We start from the raw sequence: 20884 nt of genomic DNA, 5'->3' as shown, positions 1-20884 counted from the left end.
CATGAAAAGGTATTGCTTTTAATTTTTCTCTCCGATGACCCGACGCCCACCCAGCTGGTGAGGCGAGCCCGATCGCCAGAGAGCTCCCTCTTTGAGAGAATGAGTAAGGAGGATGCATTGCACGGTTACTGTGAGAACCAGTAATCAAAAAGGAACGAAGAGGGCGGCGAAATAAAATGAAAATAATAATTTAAAAAAAAGGCAAATTAAAACATAAAGAAACAGAAATACATAAATAAGTGTGGAGAGAAAAAGGGAGCGGGAGAACAATTCCAACGACGACATGCAAAGAAAAGACGAATGCTGAACATGCCAACAACCGTACGAGGTCAAGCTAAGAGTAGGAATCCCCTTGTTTTTTAAATAAGCTTGTCAGTAAACTCGGCTTATTTACAGGATGAGTGTTTGGTGAGATCGGAGGGTGGGGGGGGGGGCGGCCGACAATTATCAACAAAGGGGTTTGTTCCTCTCAAAGAGGCTACGTCTACATTCTTAAATTACGGTAAAATCATTTTCCGAACGTATATTACAGGTTTCTCTCGGGGGAAAAAGGAACTCACAAATCTCGGTGATCAAAAATAACTTAAATGTGACAAAAATATCCTTAAATAATTTTGACGTTAAGAAACAGTTCTCTACATCGTTCATATAAATAACTGAGAATAAATTAATTAACAAAGAAAGTACAAAATATACACAAGCAGTTTCAATATTGTAAAAAATTATAATGATAAAATGACTTTTTTGTAACTGAACCCAGAATCTGACTCACTTGTCAAAAGTGCAAAAGGAAAAAGGGGACATTTCATCGTCGAGGGGCCGGGGTCACACCGGAGTGGCACAGCGACATGTGCTAAACGCTAACAACGCTAGCCAGCTGGAACATGTTAGCGTTATCAGCCTCGATATATCGCGGAGCTTCGTTCTAGTTTCTCTGTACTGAGCTGCCATCTTTGAAATGTTTTTATTCTAAAAACGGTTATTGAGGCGTGAGGTTCACATTCATACCATCTAGGGCTGTACCGGATGTCTTTCTTTACATTCAAAGCTTCTGTTGAAGTTTTTGAATAGCTGTCATCATATTTTATCACCCTAAAAAACTAACACCTTGAACAAAATCCTCACTCAAAACCGTTTCTTTAGTGAAGTGAAAACGTTGCTTTTGAAAGGCTAATGCCACAAATATGGATTGATTGAACTACGAACGCTCTGGAGGTTATTGAAATGTTTTGAACAATCCTACGCAGCCGCCACAAGAATCTAAGTCTACAAACAGTTCACTACCATATCAATATTAGTGTTAGTGTAGAGTATCTTTATCTACGATGGAGTATTAGGGCCACATTGAGGAAAAAAAAAACAACCCGGAGATTTCGAGAATAAAGTCATACTATTTCAAAAACAAAAGTTGTATTATTACAAGAATAAAGTCATAACTTTACGAGAAAAAAAAGTTGTAATATGAAGAATAAAGTCTAACTTTACGTAAAAAAAGTTGTAATATTACGGGAATAAGTCATAATTTTATTGTAATATTTATGACTTTATCTCGAAATCTCCATTTGTTTTTTTCCCTGAACATGGCCCTGGTAACTCCCGTCGATTTATCTGACAACTGTGTTGAAATACCGGCTTTAAACAGAATGACGGAAAAAAAAAAGAACGCTGCGCAGCATTCGAATGTTGATTTGAATTTGAATGTTATGAATGAAGTTTCAAACTATTCGGTTCAGCCCTACAACCATCGATGTCCCGTCTCATACCGTCTACACAAACAGTCCTCTGCTAACAAGCTACGATAGCTAACCTCCAGTTTGGACTCTGCAGCTCTGCGTTCCCTCAAAGATCAGATCCGTCAAGACTGTTTGTTATCGGTCAACGACGCCTTGTGAATCCACCGATCGCAGCGATTCCATTGGAATGAATGGATTTCACCGTCGCTGTGATCGCTGGTGTGACCGGGGCCTGCACAAAAACAAACTAAATATGGCAACACAACTCTAAAACATAATGTCACGACTACACGTTTTGTACATACGGAACATTATTTACGTCTTACAACAGAATAGATCATTCATTTATGTAATATCACCTCCCCCCCCCCAACCATGTCTATACTTTAATGGGCAACCTTTTACCCATTTTTTACAGAAATCCATGCCGTTCACAAAGAAAGACGACATTAAAAAGAATTACAATCCAGCCAGCGTTCATCCGTCCGGCCGCCCGTCTGTCCGTCTCCGCTTCTTCCAACCGCTTCCTGTTTGTCAGCGAGTCATTACATCCCGCAGAGCAGTTTGTGTTGAGGAGTACGTACAGTATGTGTGTTTTTATGTACATGTGGGAGAATTAGAAGAAAGAGAGAGAGAGGGGGATGTGTGTGGAGACAAACATCACTGTCCTTAAGGCTTTTTTTCTTTTACAACTCCTCGAGATGTCTCTATGTTTGGTCTGGTGGGGTGAAGTGGACTCTACTGATGCGGCCGGTAGAAGGGACTCGAAGAGGGAGGGGGGAAAGTGAAGTGAAGTGGGGGAGGGAAAAGGAAGGGGTTCCTCTGTCTTTTCTTCTCTTGGCGCGGCGGGCCGCGAGCGGGCCGCTGTCGGCCGGTCTCGAAGAGCCGCCGAGGGTAATAGTTATTATGGATGATCCCTGGTGGCAGAGACAAAGTCAAGCCATCACACATGTGAGGAGGACAGACACCCACCGAAGAGACCCCGAGACACAGAGAGGGACAGAAGGTAGGGACAACAAAGCTACATTTGGCTACTTATTGGAAAAATACTGATCAACTTTTAAACTGAAATAGCCATTCCCATTATACAGGTACAAAATTTATAGGCAAAAGTAGATTTTTTTTTTGTTTCCACTCGTGACTAAAGGGCAAAGTTAGCAGCGCTCCTCTGTCCTTTTAATGACCTGATAACTGCTTTTCTTTCTCTAGGTCATGCACAGCTACCGCTCCTTAAGGTTGTTCCTGTGTCCTGTTGCTGGCGGCCCGTCGTTGTTTTGTCTTTGCCGGGGGGGCATTTAGAGTCATTGGGCGGGGGCTGGTTGGGCTTGCTGCTGGGGGCATGCTTGGCGGGGAGCTAGGCGTGGCGGGGGGCGCCGGGGGCGTGGGACGCTTGGATGTTCTTCTCGTCTGAAAAAAGCTGTTTAATTACGTCAAAGAAGTGACTCAACGGGCTGCCTACACAGACGGGGAGAAAAAAGAAAAAACAGAGAGAGAGGAGAGAAGAGAAGAGGAGAGAGAGAGAGAACAACAACAGATGAGGCAATGGGGTTAACATGAGGAGGAGGAGGAGTGATGGAGGGATGAGAGGAGGAGTGGAGCTGGAGAAAAGGAGACTCTTTAGCAGAGGAGAGGTTTGGAGGGTTGATCAGGCCGGAGGAAGGAGACAGGTTAGGATAACGTCCACGTCTCAAATATTTATTTTTCTAAGAGTATGATCGAAAAAGTCGTAAAAAAAGTCATAGTATAGTATGTTGAAAAAAGTTGTACAAGAAGTCAAAGTATATTATGTCGAAAAAAGTCGTAAAAAAAAAGTCATAGTAATAGTATGTCGAAAAAGTCGCAAAAAAGTCGTAAAAAAAAGTCATAGTATAGTATGTCGAAAAAAGTCGCAAAAAAAGTCGTAAAAAAAAGTCATAGTATATTATGTTGAAAAAAAGTCGTGAAAAAGTCGTAAAAAGGTCATCGTATAGTATGTCGAAAAAAAGTCGTGAAAAAGTCATAGTATAATATGTTGAAAAAAGGTTTGTGAAAAAGTCACAGTATCGTGTGTCGAAAAAAGTCGTAAAAAAGTCGTAAAAAAAAAGTCAAGTATAGTATGTCGAAAAAAGTCGTAAAAAAGTCATAGTATAGTATGTTGAAAAAAAGTTGTACAAAAGTCAAAGTATATATGTCGAAGAAAAGTCGTAAAAAAAGTCATAGTATAGTATGTCGAAAAAAGTCGCAAAAAAGTCGTAAAAAAAAGTCATAGTATAGTATGTTCGAAAAAATCGTAAAAAAAAGTCATAGTATATATGTGAAAAAAGTCGTAAAAAAGTCGTAAAAAAAGTCATAGTATAGTTGTCGAAAAAAAGTCGTAAAAAGGTCATAGTATAGTATGTCGAAAAAAGTTGTAAAAAAAAGTCATAGTATAGTATGCCGAAAAAAGGTCGTGAAAAAGTCATAGTATAATATGTTGAAAAAAGTCGTGAAAAAAGTCGTAAAAAAGTGGTAAAAAAAGTCACAGTATAGTATGTCGGAAAAAAAAAAGTGGTAAAAGGAGAAAGGAAAGTTGTTTCAGGCCAGAGGACGGGAGGTGGCACCAAAAGGATACAGGGTGAGATAATGTCACATCTTAATTTATATTTGTTTTAAGGGCTGAGATATTTATATTTATATTAATATGATTATCCGTGTCAATGAGGTCAGCCGTTGGCTTCAGAGTCTCAGTTCCTCCTGCTGAGCTGGAGAGCTAACGGGAGCCCTGGAAGACAAGTTCAGTTATATTCAGTACCAGAGAAACAGTGATGAAGAGGCAGGAGGCTTTTTAAACCTTTACAGAGCAAATCAGAATTAACCGTGCTCTCCGTTAAATGTTATTAAATTAGCAAATTGTCTTTTTTTAAAAAAAGAAAAAAATGCATTCTGTATTTCACAGTTTGTGCTCTCTTCTCCAGACGGTTCTCTGTGTAGGAATGTCTTCCAGCGCTCCCTTAACTCTCCATCATATCACATCCATCACAACAACATCCAAACATCCATCTGTTAAGAACAAAAGGTTCTCTGGTCAATGCTTTAAAACGTCATGAGTGAATTAAAACATGCAACAATACAGCCACAGCAACGCACATTATACACTTATCATTGCCGAGGTTAGTCAAACAGTGATTAACTCTCAGTTTTGTTTTGTAGTAATAAATCAGACGTGTTGTGAATAATAACTTACCATTATTCCTCTTCAACAAACACTGGTGACGTGTGACATTTCTGGTGTACTGATATTGTTGTTCCAGTGATTTTAAAATATGGAAAGTTCACGAGGAGGGCGGGAACAACCCGGTATCAAGCATTACCATGCAGAGGGGGGGGTTACTCAGTAGTCAGTTAGGAGCTACACACACATTCACACACTGAGATATGCACATCTTACTGAGTCATTTAGTCTGCAGACTGAGATATTAACAATGAATCTTCCTTAATACCTGAAAATAAGAAGCTGCTTCTTACAAGTCACAAGGCCTCCAACTAAAACCAAGAAGAGCTGTGTTTTAGGTGGTGGACATTATTTGTGTTTTATTTTTCGTCAACTAGGAGGTAATAAAAAAATATCTTGTCATGAAAAAAGTCATAATATATTATGTAATAAAAAAACATGAAAAGTCGTAGTAATAGTATATCGACACTCATAGTATGTTGGAAAAAGTAATATAAAGTCAGGTATAATTAAGTTAAGGTATAGTATGCAGGGTCCTGCAAATTAACTTTCTTCACTTCCTGTCAATGTAACAGACACGTATTGTTTTTTATCTGCCACTTTTGAAATCTCTGTGCTAAATGAAGGAATAACATTTTAGATCTGATGTCATTCAATGATCAAATATATTTTACATAAAAAACATTATATACACGGTAAATTACAGTGTTGGAATTACACCGTGGAGGGAGGCTAGTGTACACAGTACTGTACTTTGTTATTGTCATCTATAGCGGTTATTTCATAAAAACACAATTTTAAGTGATTATGATTATCTAATATTTGCTTTGATTAAGAAAAAATCCTGGTAAGTTGTTATAGTTAACAGGTCATAATTCTCTCTAATATCTATTTTATATTGATGTGACACTCTCCTTCAAACAACTGGATTTATTCAGTTTCTCACCAAAAAAACTACATTTTATGACATTACAGTTGAACGCATCATGATAACGTTGTAATTTACCTCGCCCAATAGTAATTTTTCCTGAGCAGACTGTGAACGTCTCATAATAATAACTCGATGGGCACCTCCGTTAACGTTGGTATCTCCGTTATTTAACAGTCAGGACTGTTGCTGCTAACGGCTGCTAACAGCTAACGTTACTACTCTCCTCCTGCTGATTTTAAAACAGGTTTGTTGTTCACAGTGTCGCTTTATCAGGGAGAAAATAGGATACGCCCCCTCAGGTTTAGTAGCGCCATGCTGTTGAGAGCTTTTTTTTTCTCTCCGCCGTGTCTCGGGTCCAAAACAAAACTGAAACATGATACAGCGTGCGTATGATTCATTGTGCAGCGTAACTGTTGGAAAGCATCAATACAGAGGAATCGATGGTCACGGAGGCATGAGATGCTAAGAAATCAGAAAACTACAGTTCTTTATTCCCATCTCTAGCGTTTTCCTGTCTGCCAAAGTGGCGGATGTCCTGATGATTTCACGCCCCCCACTGCCCGCATTTGGCGGGTGGCGGGTGCTAATTTCAGACCCTGTTAGTATGTCATAAAAAAGTCATGAAAGTAAAAAACAAAGTCATTAAAGGTCAGAGTACAGTATGTGTGTTGTACATTTCTGCCAAATTTGAAGACATTCCTCCAGGTGTTCCTGAGAAAACTTGTTATTATCCTGCAAAACATAACACCTCCGGCTACAGCTGAAACTGGTGCAGAGGCTTAAAAAATGACGGAGCCGGGGGTTGGGGGTATTATTCAGAGAAAAAAATCTGAATTTCTGAGAATAAAGGCGCACATTTACGAGAGAAAAAAAAACTTGAATATTGTCCTGAGATTATAAATCATAAATTTGCAAGAAAAAAACTCAGAATCCTCTGATATTAAAGTCACAAATTTAGCCGCCATCTGAATTTTGTTGTGCCTCAACTAGTGCTCATACGTCAGTATGATCCAGACGAAGGTCCTGAAGATACATACATGCGTTTTTTCAGCGGCTCATGTTACCATATTAATGGTGGCGTCTGTGGTGTGATGACACTATCAATACTCTAATATGACTTGTTTAAGGTGAAATAGATATATTTTCTTTTAGCTCTCACACACAGACACACAGACACGCTGGTGTTAGTGCAGACAGGTGTGTTGGTGCAGGCCTCCACCACGTTGCCAGTGTGTGTTAAAAGCCAGAGTTAAGGTGTTTTTTGCCGGGAGCTCCCGGTCCGCATCTGGGTCTTACCACGCTTGGAGGATTTACCAGGCAAAGATGCTGAGCGGCTGAGAGCCATCTGAGAGCAGAGGACAGTGTCTCAGAAACACCCACCGACTCACTGAGGCCCACGCGGTCATCATCGTCATCATCATCATTATCATCATCAGTCAGCTGACATCAAACATCAGCAGGCAACGCCGGCTGATACATCACTACTTCTTCTGGAGTTTAAAAGGTTAACTGCCGACACGGTGAATGTTCAGCTCGTTTGACCAAATTCCTGTTTTTTCCTGGAAGTACTACTGACTACCTTTATGTTGAAAGAATCCTGCACAGTAGGTTCTTTGAGGACAAAAATGTCTGCGTCAATAAACTACCACAAAATTAATAGATTATATTATATTTGTTAGGGGTGGGAAAAGTAATTGATTCAACTAGGTATCGCGATTTTTTTATGCCAGAATTGATATATCTGCTTCATCTGAGTCCTATGGGGAGGTAGAAGGAAGTTACCCGCTTTTATTGTTGTAGTCTGAGTAACGTGACGTCATATCCGCTTCCGTATCCGTCAAACAAAACAAACCTCAGCGAGCCAAAATGGAAGTTTTTTTGGATGTATGTCCCGACCTTTCTTCAACTTTTTTCTGCCTTTTTGTGGGCTTTCAGACATTTTTTTTTTACTTATTTTCCGAAACATTTTTCAGCATTTATCAGCTTTTTTTCGGATATCTGTTAGACTTTTCTTCCGCCTATCTTCCGCCTACTTTGGTAAATTTTTTGGACATTTTTCAGAACTTTTGTTGGACATTTTTCACACATTTGTTCAGACATTTTAGGCATTTTTTTTGGATATATACGTCAGCCTTTCTTCAGCTTTTTCAGAGACAGATTTTCGGACATTTTTAGAACATTTTGGAATTTTTTAGGACATATTTCAGACTTTTCTTCTGCCAAAAGAACAAAGTATAAAACGTTGAAGGGTCTGCATGGATACGATTTGTACCCTCACACGTTAAATCCAGCGTGGTAAACACTACACATCCAGTAAAGGATGGAAACACTTTGGGTTTCACACAAAGCAGAACTAGACATCACGGCTAAAGCTGCATGCTAACTTCTAAAAGAAAGCCCCAAATATGTCAGAAAATGAGTCAGAACAAAGGCTGAAATAAGTCAGAAAGAAAGCCAAAATATATCCGAAAAAACGCCAAAGTATGTCCGAAATATGTCCGAAAAAGGCAAAAAAAAAGAGGCTGAAATAAGTCCAAATAAAAGTCTGAAATATGTCAGAAAAAAGGGCAAAAAAGGCAGAAAAATGTCTGCAAAACGTCAAAAAAAGGAAACGTTATAGTATGGCGGTAACGTGGCGGTGGAGTCGGCCGTCGCTCTCGTCTCCGTGGTCAAATGGGCCGATGCTACGACTGTAGAGCACCCAGATACTGACGTTTGTGTTCTCTGCATTGAAACGGCCCCGATGGAGCTGACCATGGATGGATAAAGAGAACGGAGCTGACGGGAGAGCTAGAGACCACCTTGGAGAAGTTACAGGAAATAGACACGTGGACTACATTAGCTTTTCAAAATAAGGTTTTAACAAAGGGAACTGTAGATACTAAATACATCTATAGAAATAAGATTGATGGATTATATTCACCAGAAGTATAAAACATTACAAATTAAAAAGAGAATCCCACTAATCTGTGAGGAAAATGTCTTCATTCTTTGATTTCTGGGTTGCTGGATAATCAATAATTCCTGACAATGATCCTGATATATTTGACTTCAGGACATCTCTGACTACATATATGCTGAAAATCAAACATTTTACTGGATTCATTTAGAGATTTTACAAAGTAAAAGTCCCTAGAAGTGTGTGATTCATCTTGTTCCCTTCATGGTCTAGAGTTAAAAAAGTTAAAAAGAAATCGTAATATCGAATCGTCACCCAAGTATCGTGATGTTATCAAATCGGTAGAGTCTCAGCGTATAGTCCCAGCCCTAGTTGCACGAGCCTAAAAGTTCACTTTCTTTGTGGTCTAAACAAATAGAAATACCAAACGTGGGCCGGTTCTCACATTTACTGTATTTGACTAGAAGGCTTTGGATCTGAGAATCCAGATATTAGCATTTGGGGTAACGGTATCGATGCACACGACCAGCAGGAGTCCTGGATACAGACGGATGTTTTTGACTGTGAGAATCAGGCTGAACATTCACCGTGGCAGACAACAACCTTTAAAATCCATCTGCTACTGCATCCACACAAGTAGAACCTTACACATACGTATGAGCCAACACATCAGGTTCATGTCAGTAGATCTGTTAGGTGTTTCAGTTTCATCCAACACATGCAGAATATCAAAGAGATCAGCAAACACAAACACACACTGTTTGTTTGCTGGCTGGAGACAGTAGAGAGAGAGCATGCTTTCATTTTAGTGCGTCAGGAAACACACAGTAGTGTGTGTGTGTGTGTGAATGGCAGCGCACCCAGAACCATCAGCACGCACACACACACACACAGTCTGGCTCGACAGCGTCTGGCTCAGCTCGACTGGTTTTATCCCAGTACCGAGTCTAAGGGGGGGCCAGACGGTGTGTGCGTGGTTCTGGGTCGGCGTGTCATTCGGCATGCGAGTCATTCAGTCCATCCAGGTGGCGTTAGAGTAAAGCTGTGGATGGAACGAAGCAGGGAGGCATGGAGAGGCAGGCCAGAGAGGTAGATCACAGATAGATAGATAGAGAGATAGAGATGTGGGTTATCGGCACATCTACACGGTGAAGGTGACTGAGGTTGTGCATCATACAGCGCCTGATAACAGTTCCCATCTGTGGCAGTGACTGGTCAGACTGGTGCTGCTGGCTCAGTGGAGTTAAAGTAGATAGTTTGGACTTCTGGAGGTTAGCTAGAGTGAATCCTGTAGATGGAGATCTTCCAGCTGGTCGATGGCTGACAAAACACAAAAGAGCAGCAGCTAATGGAGCTAAGAGGGGTTAGCGGGTTGTAGGGAACTTCACGATCTGCAGGATCTTTTCTTTTTGCTCGAAGGCTAAACTCTTTAACTACACAGTGCACGGCCTCCTGTCGAGTCTGGTTCCGTCGTTTTGCTGTTTTCTTTTTTTTACAGAAATAAAACCTGTTTAGTTTAGTATCTACCACGTGTTATCAAAAGATAGTCGGACGACGGACGCTACAGGCTGAAAGTGAAAGTGTCTGCTCCGTACGGAGTCTCAGCTCAGAGCAGCAGGAGTCAGATTTCACATCCCGGGACAAGAGAGAGTTGACGGACGAGACGATGGCGAAGGATTTAGTGTCGAAGCGAAAAGCGAAAAGCGCCTGATTTGGCAATATTTCAGATTTAAACCCGACGCTATAAGAGAACCATAACGTTAATGAGGTAATTGCCGTGAGGAGGACGGAGCGGTCACAGCCGGTGAGCGTGGCACAGCGGCGCCAGGAAGACCCCCTCAGCCCTGCAGAAAAAGCTGGACCGGAGAGGCGACACACCGCCACCCGACGTTAAAGATCAGAGTAAACACGATGCACATATTGACCATCTACACAGCGACTCCTGGGCGTTATTACTATTATCTGTTTTGTTTAAATTAGAAGTAAATAATTATAATAGTGTGCATATTTATAATATTTGTATGTTCAACACAGGACATTTCGGTAGAGACAATAAAATCATGACAGTAGAATAGAAATAATATAGTTTCACTTTTGTACGGCTCTTTGTAGGCGGACGTTTTACTGGTGTCTGGTAGTCGCTTTCAGTCCAAAATGGTGGAATCGAAACAAACAATTGACTTTCACTTCTTATTGATAGACGTTCTTAACTAAGCGCTCCTTCCTCAACAACAATGAGACGTTAGGGCTCTAATCTGCTGCTGGATTTGTTGTTTTGGAGCCAAAATCTGGATTAAATCACTGCTAATCTATGTGAAGAAAAATCCAAACTATCTGATAAAGTAGTCTAGTATCCTGTAGTGGGAGCTGAGCAGGGGATACTGGTTCTCTCCCAGTAACACCTCAGTACTCAGCAGGCAGCTGTGTGTGTGTGTGTGTGTGTGTGTGTTGTAGTTACTAAGCTTCACCACCAGAGGGGACCATTATCAAGGAAATAACCACAGATACAACAACAGCAACACTAACAGACAGAACTAACGAAGGACGACTGGAGAAACCACAGTCACTCTTTCTTTTCTTCCATATTTCTATAATCCATCCATCTATCGATCGATATAGGCAGCCCAGAATATCCAATCACATCACAGAAGATCTCACAGACGTTGTTCCGATGTGTTTGTGCAACACTAAAGAAAGTAAGAATGAATCCTGAAATCTGCCCTCTTTCAGACGATAAGCCACATGATGTCACAGCTGTGTCAACATCTGTCTGCTGTGAGTGAGATGCCGAGTGAGAGCCGAGCTGACGAGGCTTCGTTAAGCTCCTGAGTACCATCATCAGCCCTGGAAATACACATCTGGAGCTCACTGAACAACGCTACCATCTCCTGTATGTATGTGTGTGTGTGTATGTATATGTGTGTGTGTGTGTGTGTGTGTGTGTGTGTGCACGCCATGGTATGTGGCAGGGCATGCACGTGGAGATGCCGTGTGCTAAAAGCGGAGCCGAGCTGAGCCGAGCGGGTCCGAGGCGAGGTGGGCCGCTGTGCTGTGAGGAGTGCCAGGATGCCGGGAGGGAGGGAGGCTGTGAGGAGGAGGAGGAGGAGGAGGAAGGTTGGGGGTGACGAAGGACTCCACTTACCAGATATCTGGGGCTGCATGCCGGGCTGGTCGGAGCTGAGCAGCTGGGCCTGGATGGTCTCCACCACGCGCTTGAAACGCCGGCTGGGACCTGAAGAGGAAACAGAGGTTAGCTCCGTCAGGTTCCATCAGCTGTTGTCAGGTAGAGATTCACCGATACCACTTTAAATCACACCGAGTACAAGTACTTACATTTGAGTACTCGCCGATACCGAGTACCGATACGAGTACTTCTCTGAGCCTAAAGACCCTCGTTAATGATGTCTACCTGAGAGCAGGGTGAAGGCTGCTGTGTCTACCTGAGAGCAGGGTGAAGGCTGCTGTGTCTACCTGAGAGCAGGGTGAAGGCTGCTGTGTCTACCTGAGAGCAGGGTGAAGGCTGCTGTGTCTACCTGAGAGCAGGGTGAAGGCTGCTCTGTCTACCTGAGAGCAGGGTGAAGGCTGCAGGTTGCTGTGTCTACCTGAGAGCAGGGTGAAGGTGACGGAGTAGATGCCGTTGTCCTTGGTGGCGCTGGTGCTCTCCGTGTAGGTGATGTCCACCTGGAACTTCACCGGCTTCTGGAACACCGTCGGGCCGGCCGTGGACTTGTACTCCGCCCGGAAGCTGGTCTGAGAGATGACGCTGTGGCTCAGACTGGGGATCTGAGAGAGAGAGGAAGAGGAGGGAGGAGGGGAGGAAGACTCTGAGTCAGCAGCAACACAGACAAACAACTTCTGCCTGAGATGAGACGGCAGCGACGAGAGAGGACGAGAGAGGACAAGAGAGGAAGAGACACAGCAGCAGACGGAGACGGTGGAACATCTGAAACATTTGAACACGTCACGGTGTTCTGCAGCGTCAGCGCCGGAGTCGACGTGAACAGACGGCTGCACACGACGCTGCCGTCCCTCTAACACACACACACACACACACACACACACACACACACACACACACACACACACACACACACACACATATATACACTGATCAGCCATAACATTCAGACCACCGACAGGTGAAGTGAATAACATTGATTATCTGGTTACCATGGCACCTGGCAGTGGGGGGAGGTGGGGAAATTTAGACAGCAAGTGAACATTTTGAACTTTGTGTTGGAAGCAGAAAAAAATGGGCCAGTGTAAGGATGTAAGCGACTTTGACAAGGGCCAGATAGTGCTGGCTAGACGACCGGGTCAGAGCATCTCCAGAACTGCAGCTCTTGTGGGATGTTCCCGTCTACAGTGGTCAGGATCTACCAAAAGTGGTCCAAGAAAGGAGAACCGTGAACCAGCGACAGGGTCAGACCCGAGGCTCGTTGATGCACGTGGGGAGTGAAGGCTGGCCCGTGTGGTCTGATCCAATAGAAGAGCTACTGGAGCTCAAACTGATGAAACAGTTCATGCTGGTTCTGATAGAAAGATGTCAGAACGCACAGTGCATTGAAGTTTGTTGCGTATGGAGCTGCGTAGTTGCAGACCGGTCAGGGTGCCCCATGCTGACCCGTGTCCACCGCCAAAAGCGCCTACAATGAGCATCAGAACTGGACCACGGAGCGATGGAAGAAGGCGGCCCGGTCTGATGAATCACGTTTTCTTTACATCATGTGGATGGCAACGAGTTGGAGGTGATGACTCGGCCTCCAGAGTCTCCAGATCTCAATCCGATGGAGCATCTGTGGGATGTCCGATCCACGGAGGCCTCACCTCACAACTCATACAGGACTTAATGGATCTGCTACTGACGGCTTGGTGCCAGATACCACAGCAGACCTTCAGAGGTCTAGAGGAGTCCAGGCCTCCACGGGTCAGGAGGAGGACCTACTCAATATTAGGCAGGTGGTCATCACGTTACGGCTGATCAGTTTATACACACACACTGATAAATATGATATATACTGTATATATAGTGAGAAGAGTGAAGCCAGTAAAGTGTGTTGAACATAAAGAGGGAAAGACCACAGACAGACAGATAGAAGCTTCACCAGACAGTAACAGAAGAAGAGGAGGAGGAGACTCACGGAGAGGAAGGCGTGGACGATGTCTGCCTTTATGGAGCTGAGCGGTTTGTCTCTGATCACGATGAAGATCTGCTCCTCTTTCTCCAGGTTGATGAAGTTACCGAACCACGACTTCTTCGCCAGTCTGCGGGAGGAGAGACACGGCGGGGTTCACATGCTAGCATGCTACAGTAATGCTGCATCCTATGATCTCAAATGTACATCTTAATAAGAAATAGGAAAGACATATGATATAATATTCATAACTGTGTTTTCATTAGTGTATAATCAGCTGGAACTGAGAGTCGTTGTGTTTTCGTTAGCTTAGAAAGTCTTGGAAAGGGAGGAGTGAGCGGAGAGGGACTCAGTTGGTTGCAATCTGCAACCACACCACTATGATGTCACTAAATCCTACACACTGTCCCTTTAAATATCCGTTTATGGATTATGTGTTGAACCATCATTTTTTCTATCCCGACTCTGGTGAGGTGCTGCGGTACTCACTCTGGAGAGGAGTCTGGAGTCAGACTGGACATGTCCTCCTGGGTGGGAACTGTGTAAAACAGAGGTCAAAAGGTCGCAGCGTTAGTTTGCTGGGATGTGATCAACGCTGACTTCCTGTCTTCACATGTAATCTGTAGAAACTGTGGTCTTAAAGATGCTTCTGTTCCATTTCAGACTGAATCAATACTGTAAATAATCCAGATTATCTGCTCTCAGTTTGTCTGGAGGGATTTCACAGAGTAGTGACGGTGAAAGTACCTAAACTAAAGCAGAATAATGGTAAATGTTCCACTTCCTGTAATGAGATATTTATCATGTGACCTGAGGCTGCTGGTTGTGATGATGCGGCCGGCAGCAGGTGAGCTGATAAACATCCTTAACTGATGATTCCCCCCCTGAGCTACAAGAATAAACTCTCTCTGATGAACCCATTATGATACAGATAAGAACCGGATCAAATCAGAAAGATCTGATCTGAATTAAGTCTCTTTTATTCTGAAACCCCCCCCCCCCCCCCTCACCACACCTTGCATTTTCCTGCGGTGGAAGCGCGGCGAGCCCAGGAAGCTGTTCTTGATGGAGTTGAGGCGTGTCCTCCAGGGCATGCCCCCGATGGAGGGGCTGGGCGGCGGCGTCGGGCTGGGCGTGCCGGCCGGGCTGTCCTTGGGCGTGTGCACCGGGGTGCCTTTGGGGGTGGGGAGAGGACTCCCTCTGGGGGAGGGGTGGGGGGTCACCTGCGTGATGGGGACAGATTTGCCGTTGTGGTCAGGGTAGAGGTGGAGGTGGCGGCGGCGGGGCGACATAGGAGGCACGGGGGAGAGGGGGATGGAGAGCTTGGGCGGGACGGTGCGGGGGGGGGTGGCGTCTCACCCGGGGGCTGTTGGGGATGCAGGGGGCCAGAGGCTGGCACGGCGTGGACGGCTCAGATTTGGGCGTGGTGGGCTCTGGGCCGTGTTGGGGAGCGGGTTGGACCTGGTGGTCTGCAGGGGCTTCTCGGACATTTTGGGCTTGGCGGGGAGGGTCTGCGTGCGGGGGTGCATGAGGGGGGACCCCATCTTTGGGTGGTAGGAGTTGGGCGTGCGCGGCCCCACCCCGTTGAGGCGGACCTCGGGGGAGTGGGTGGGGCTGCAGTTGGGGGACTGACACAGGTCCGGGACTGGGGGGGATGAAGAACCGCCGGGTGGGCTGCGATCGGTCATGCACCGTGACACATGACGGCAGCCAGCCAATGAGGAAGCGAGGCCGGAGGAACACCAATAACGGTTCATTCCCATTAAAAAAACAAAAAACCCACACACCAGGAAATAAAAAGAGCAGCGTGGCGGATGGGTTGAGAGGTGGAGCAGGCAGGAAGTGGTGAGAGTGCAAGAAAGAAAGAAAAACAGAACATGCGATTAGCTCAGTGATCAGCCAATCAGGAGGCAGCAGTGGAGCATTCATGACGCATCAACAGGAGGGATGCACCGCGATCAGACCAAACAACTACAGGTACAGATCCGGTCTATGTTCAGCGATCTGAAATGTGTTATTAACATTAAAGTCATTAAACGATGTCACATTTATTACCTTCACCACGGATTTATCTTAGTTTGTATTCTGTCTGAAATTTGGTGGAACGCTTTTTAAATTATTTTCTATTAAATGCAAGGGAGGGAATTATTTTGCATGGACTACTGAATTTACTTGAATATAAAACTAACTATTCTGTATGGAGGACGGAACCTGCTAAAATAAAAAATAAATGAATAAAAAAATAAATAAAAAAATACATACAAAAATAAATACAAAACAATATAAAAAATAAATGGAGCCATTAATTAATAATTTATATTTGTATTAATCGCCTTATTTATATACTCTTCTGTTTTATTTTCCCTTTAATTTACCCCATGATGACACAGGTTGAGTGACAGCCCCCTCATTTGCATAATGAGGCAGAAATGCATGAAGAAAAAAATACAGAAATAAATAAGGGGGTGAAATCGAAAGGGAAATAAATAAATAAATACATTTAAAAATAAATATAAAATAAATGTGAAATAAATAAATGAAAAAAAAAAATAATTAATTTAAAAATGAATAAAATAAATACATAAATAAATAAAAGGGAAAATCAAACAGAGGAGTAAATAAATAAGGTAATTAATACTAAGATAAATTAATATTATGATAAATAAATCAACTGACAGACTAATCAATTTATGTCACATTTTACCATTAATTAAAGGCTACATTTATTTTTAATATTATTTTTGCTACATTTAATGGCATATTTATTTATTTGTTCATTTTTTTTGATGGCAGGTTCAGTCCTCCATAGTTCTGTGTCACTATGTGTATTTTGATTTATCTTCAATCAGCTACAGAGTATGCTGAACTGAGCAATAGTTATTTTTAATTTAAAGGTAGAAGATTTAAAAAAAAGTTTAAGATGCTTTAAAGTTAATTCCTACGACTTGAATGATTTCCCAGACATTTGAGAAATACAAGTGTCTGTGTATCTAACAGGCGAAACTAAAACCAACTAATCAACAGACAGAGAGAATCTGTTCTTTTATAATCAGGATGTTTTCAGTCAGAACGTTTTGGTGATTACTGTCCGATACGTCGTGCATCCCTGATTACCAGCAAGTGAACCAGCTCGAAAGCTAACAGGTTTAGCTTCACCCTCCACCGAGGAAAGCGGCCAGAGTTCATGCACAGTGCTGATGCACGATGCTGTGGAATGAATGAGCAGATCAGATCTGATAAGACGGGTCAGAACACAGTGAACCCACAGCCGGACCGACTGCAGCAGCAGAGCGGTCCGTCTCCTCGGACCGAGAGCGTTAACACCTGAATCACATCCTCCATTCTTCTTTACCTCAACGAGCCTCATGCAAGAACCGCTCAAAAAGCTACCAGCCTGTAGCGTTCATTCATTTTTCTCCTATTTAGAATTTTCTCTTCGGTACCAACTACATTCACCAACGGTCCGGACGCGTCATACAAGTTATTATACAGACATAGACACGGTAGTTCAATAAGTAGTTAAGGTGCAACAGTATATTGTTTTTTAATATGTTACAAAAAATGAAACTAATTAGCCTTTATCTGCCGAGGCCCTGCAGCCTTCTGCCTGGATATTATACTTTGCAGTGTTCGGGATGTTTCTGTGCGTCAACCTCTATCAAACTGTAGCGACCAGAGGCGTCAGATCGTAAGCACGCATCCAAAGGAAGCTACGAAGATGGCGGACACAAAACGCAAATATAGCGAAGGAGAAACACCAAGCAGACAAAGCTCTTTTCCAAACGAGAGTGAAACTTTGGTCGGCTTTTATCTGCTGGAGGAGGAGGGGCCAACCTTCAATGTGTCAACGCTACTTTTAGTTTCACACTTGACACGAACACTGGTGGAATAACGCCGCGGATGGGTTTACATTGGAGTTAGTTGAAAGCCCGGTTCGTCACATTCTGTCGCTAAAGGGCGCCTCCGTGCGTCGGTTTCCGATGCCGAGCGGGCGCTGACCAAACGGCGCTATTTGACGAGTTGGGAGTGAGAACGTGATGCATGAAGAGGAGGCGGAAACGAGCGATTTAGGAGAGTAAAGTGTGCAGTTGAGAGAGTTCGGTGAACCTGACCTGGAAGGAAAATGTTGTTGCATGAGGCCCGGTGACTTCTACTCATTACTTTATAAATTTAAACAACAGATGAGGAGAATAAAACAATGACATTCATTAACAGTAAAGGTTTGTGCATGCTTTAACAGAGAGCTTAAAAACTGCCTTCAGGTCTTTACTGAAACAGAAGCTGCACGTGAAGCTGCAGGCTGATTTGCACCGTTGACCTTCCTGTTAGTCTCAGCAGCAGCAGCAGTCTGCAGACTTCTCTCTGAGTGATGATCCATTCTTCAACTATCTGCAGCAGCTGCATGACGATCTGTTCTGTATGGACGTTAAATCACCGGATCTCATCTGGAGTTCGGTGTTTGGCCTCCGATGGATCCGGCGCCACTTCATCATCTAAAGCCGTGTGACGTACAGTACAGCCCCGACTTAAAGAGCGAGGTCACAGCGAGGTCACAGCGAGGTCAAACGGCGACCTCGACGAGAGGATGAACTCTCGCTAAAGAAAGTGTTTTTCATAATCGTATATTCATAAAATTAAAAGTCAACATTTATTGGTAACAGAGAGATGTAATCATTTAAAAAATTCACGTTTTTTATTCAAATTGAGGGTTTTGTTTCGAGGATTTCTAAAGTTTGGGTGATGACGTCATCTTTTCTTAGATATAAGTAGGAGATAGTTGGGAACCACTGAGCTAATGGATCAGGAGTTAATGTTGGTCACGTCTTTACTTATCCTTTAAGAAACCTACATGTTGATACGACAGTCAGTGTTCATCTCTCTCAGCGTCGTCGTGGCTCAGCTGTACATCAGACAGACTCATGATGAAGTCCACAGTGTGTGAATGAGCTGCTGATGGGAGTGAATGGACGTCTCGTGTGTGTGTGTGTGTGTGTGTGTGTGTGTGTGTGTGTGAGCGGAGCAGCAACATACCAGCAGAGCCAGCCAGCCAGCCGCTGAGGTGCATTGTGGAAAAACCAATGTGACAGACACTTACCCTGGGACTGCTGAGAGGACTGGTGGACAGACCAGAGGACGCTCCGCTGATCGACCGCGATCTACACAAACACACACGGAGAAAATCAATACACAAGAAATCCAACTGTTCTCAGAGCAGATTGAAGATGAGAAAAAGTGAGTGAAACGAGGACAGATGACGGAGAGAGGAACTCATTCTGATGTTTTATCTTGCCCAAGAGAGAAGCACATTTTCGCCTCGCTTTACTCGCACGAGTTGGACCGCCGGTATCATCTGTGTTCAAGGAGGAGGAGCTTGTCTCCATAGATACCAACAACTTTTCTTTCCTCCATCAACCATTACAGTGCCACTGAACTGACAGTATCTAGCAGCCACACGTCGCTACTGCGGTATGAACCCAAAATAATGACATTGTAGTGTGATTTAATTTGTCAGGTCTGTTACCATGACGACGAGCAGACAACTTTTAAATGCTTGTTTTCTGAATGGAGTCTGGATGGATCAGAGCCAGGCTATGCAGCTGCTCCATCAACACTCAACATGACGTCATCTAGAGACGTTGTGGTTTCTACCACAGACAGTCTGTGGTTTCTGGTCTCTGGACAGATGTGATGGACTATCGTAGCTCTGGGTGATCACAGACAGTCTGTGGTTTCTGCTCTCTGGACAGATGTGATGGACTATCGTAGCTCTGGTGATCACAGACAGTCTGTGGTTTCTGGTCTCTGGACAGATGTTATGGACTACCGTAGCTCTGGGTGACCACAGACAGTCTGTGGTTTCTGGTCTCTGGACAGATGTGATGGACTATCGTAGCTCTGGGTGATCACAGACAGTCTGTGGTTTCTGGTCTCTGGACAGATGTGATGGACTATCGTAGCTCTGGGTGACCACAGACACATACTAGATTTATTTATCCTCCATTTCTGATTCAACAACGTCAGGACGTCAGTGAGGAGAGGAGGACGATCTCACGCTGAGAGGCTTTAGCGGCACAGCGTCACAAGAATTTGTCACTCCAGTTGAAATATTTCATCATTGGCGTCTTTCGTGCCAATCGCCTCTTTGCATTGACTTTGTATGTAATCGCGCTGTGCAAGAAGTCCGCTCCGCTCTTGGTGTGAAAACACCACAAAGCAGACTACCTTCTTCTAAAACAGAACGATTTTAAAAGTCTGGTAACTCCGCTGCTGTATTTATCAAAACTGAGCAAATTAAATTAATTTATACTTCTTGTATCTCCTTATTTCTGATATTTTTTATTCTTTTTTTTGAGACCCTTATCTCTTAAATGATTTTAAACACAGAATAAAGGAAGTGGTCACTGCTAGCTGCAGTAGTTTCAATTAAATAGCAAACACATGACCAACATGCTGCCCTGTTAATGCACTGTATGATGATGTCATGTGTTATTGTCGTACCTATTGATGCTCTCGTGATTTAATGTTGTCTTTTTATGTGTTGGATGCTGCTATCTGACCCAGTCTGGCCTACGTCTCACTTGTAAAAGAGGTTTTAATCTCAATGTGACTTCCTAGTTAAATAAAGGTTATATATATACAGTATGTACTGTATGTGTGGGACGGCTATAAACTGGATTAATGTCTATGTTAACATTTTGTTCTATTATGAAAACTGAAGGAGAATGTTTGACTGATATAAAATAATAATAAAAAGACTAAATGCATTAAGATTCATCCTCTGGGGAACATCATCCAATCGTTTGGAAAATGTAGAACCGACACCGACATCCAGAGAGCCACGATGCTGCAACAGGATGGGAGCTTGAATCGCTAACACATTTGGTCACACAAGGAGAGATTCCTGTTAGCATTTACTAACAACATGAACAACATGCTGGTTTTAAGTCAATATCTATAGATAGTTCAGACATGTCAGCATTACAACACACACACACA

At 43.4% G+C, this 20884-nt stretch overlaps 1 protein-coding gene across 1 annotated transcript in view; it reads right to left on the bottom strand.

The window, feature by feature from the left end:
• Nucleotides 1-2026: 2026 nt before the first annotated feature.
• Nucleotides 2027-20884, bottom strand: part of LOC119502680 (serine/threonine-protein kinase BRSK2-like) — a 136211-nt gene continuing 117353 nt past the window's right edge. The window contains 7 exon segments of the mRNA XM_037793755.1: nucleotides 2027-2650; nucleotides 11896-11985; nucleotides 12356-12536; nucleotides 13895-14018; nucleotides 14378-14426; nucleotides 14904-15111; nucleotides 18984-19044. Of these exon segments, the coding sequence (XP_037649683.1) occupies nucleotides 2472-2650; nucleotides 11896-11985; nucleotides 12356-12536; nucleotides 13895-14018; nucleotides 14378-14426; nucleotides 14904-15111; nucleotides 18984-19044 (892 nt within the window). The 3' untranslated portion in view covers nucleotides 2027-2471.

The sequence above is a fragment of the Sebastes umbrosus genome, chromosome 2, assembly GCF_015220745.1.
Source record: "Sebastes umbrosus isolate fSebUmb1 chromosome 2, fSebUmb1.pri, whole genome shotgun sequence".
NCBI classification, from domain to species: Eukaryota; Metazoa; Chordata; class Actinopteri; order Perciformes; family Sebastidae; genus Sebastes; species Sebastes umbrosus.
Note: the sequence above shows the minus strand (reverse complement) of the source record. Positions and strands in the feature narration are given on the sequence as shown.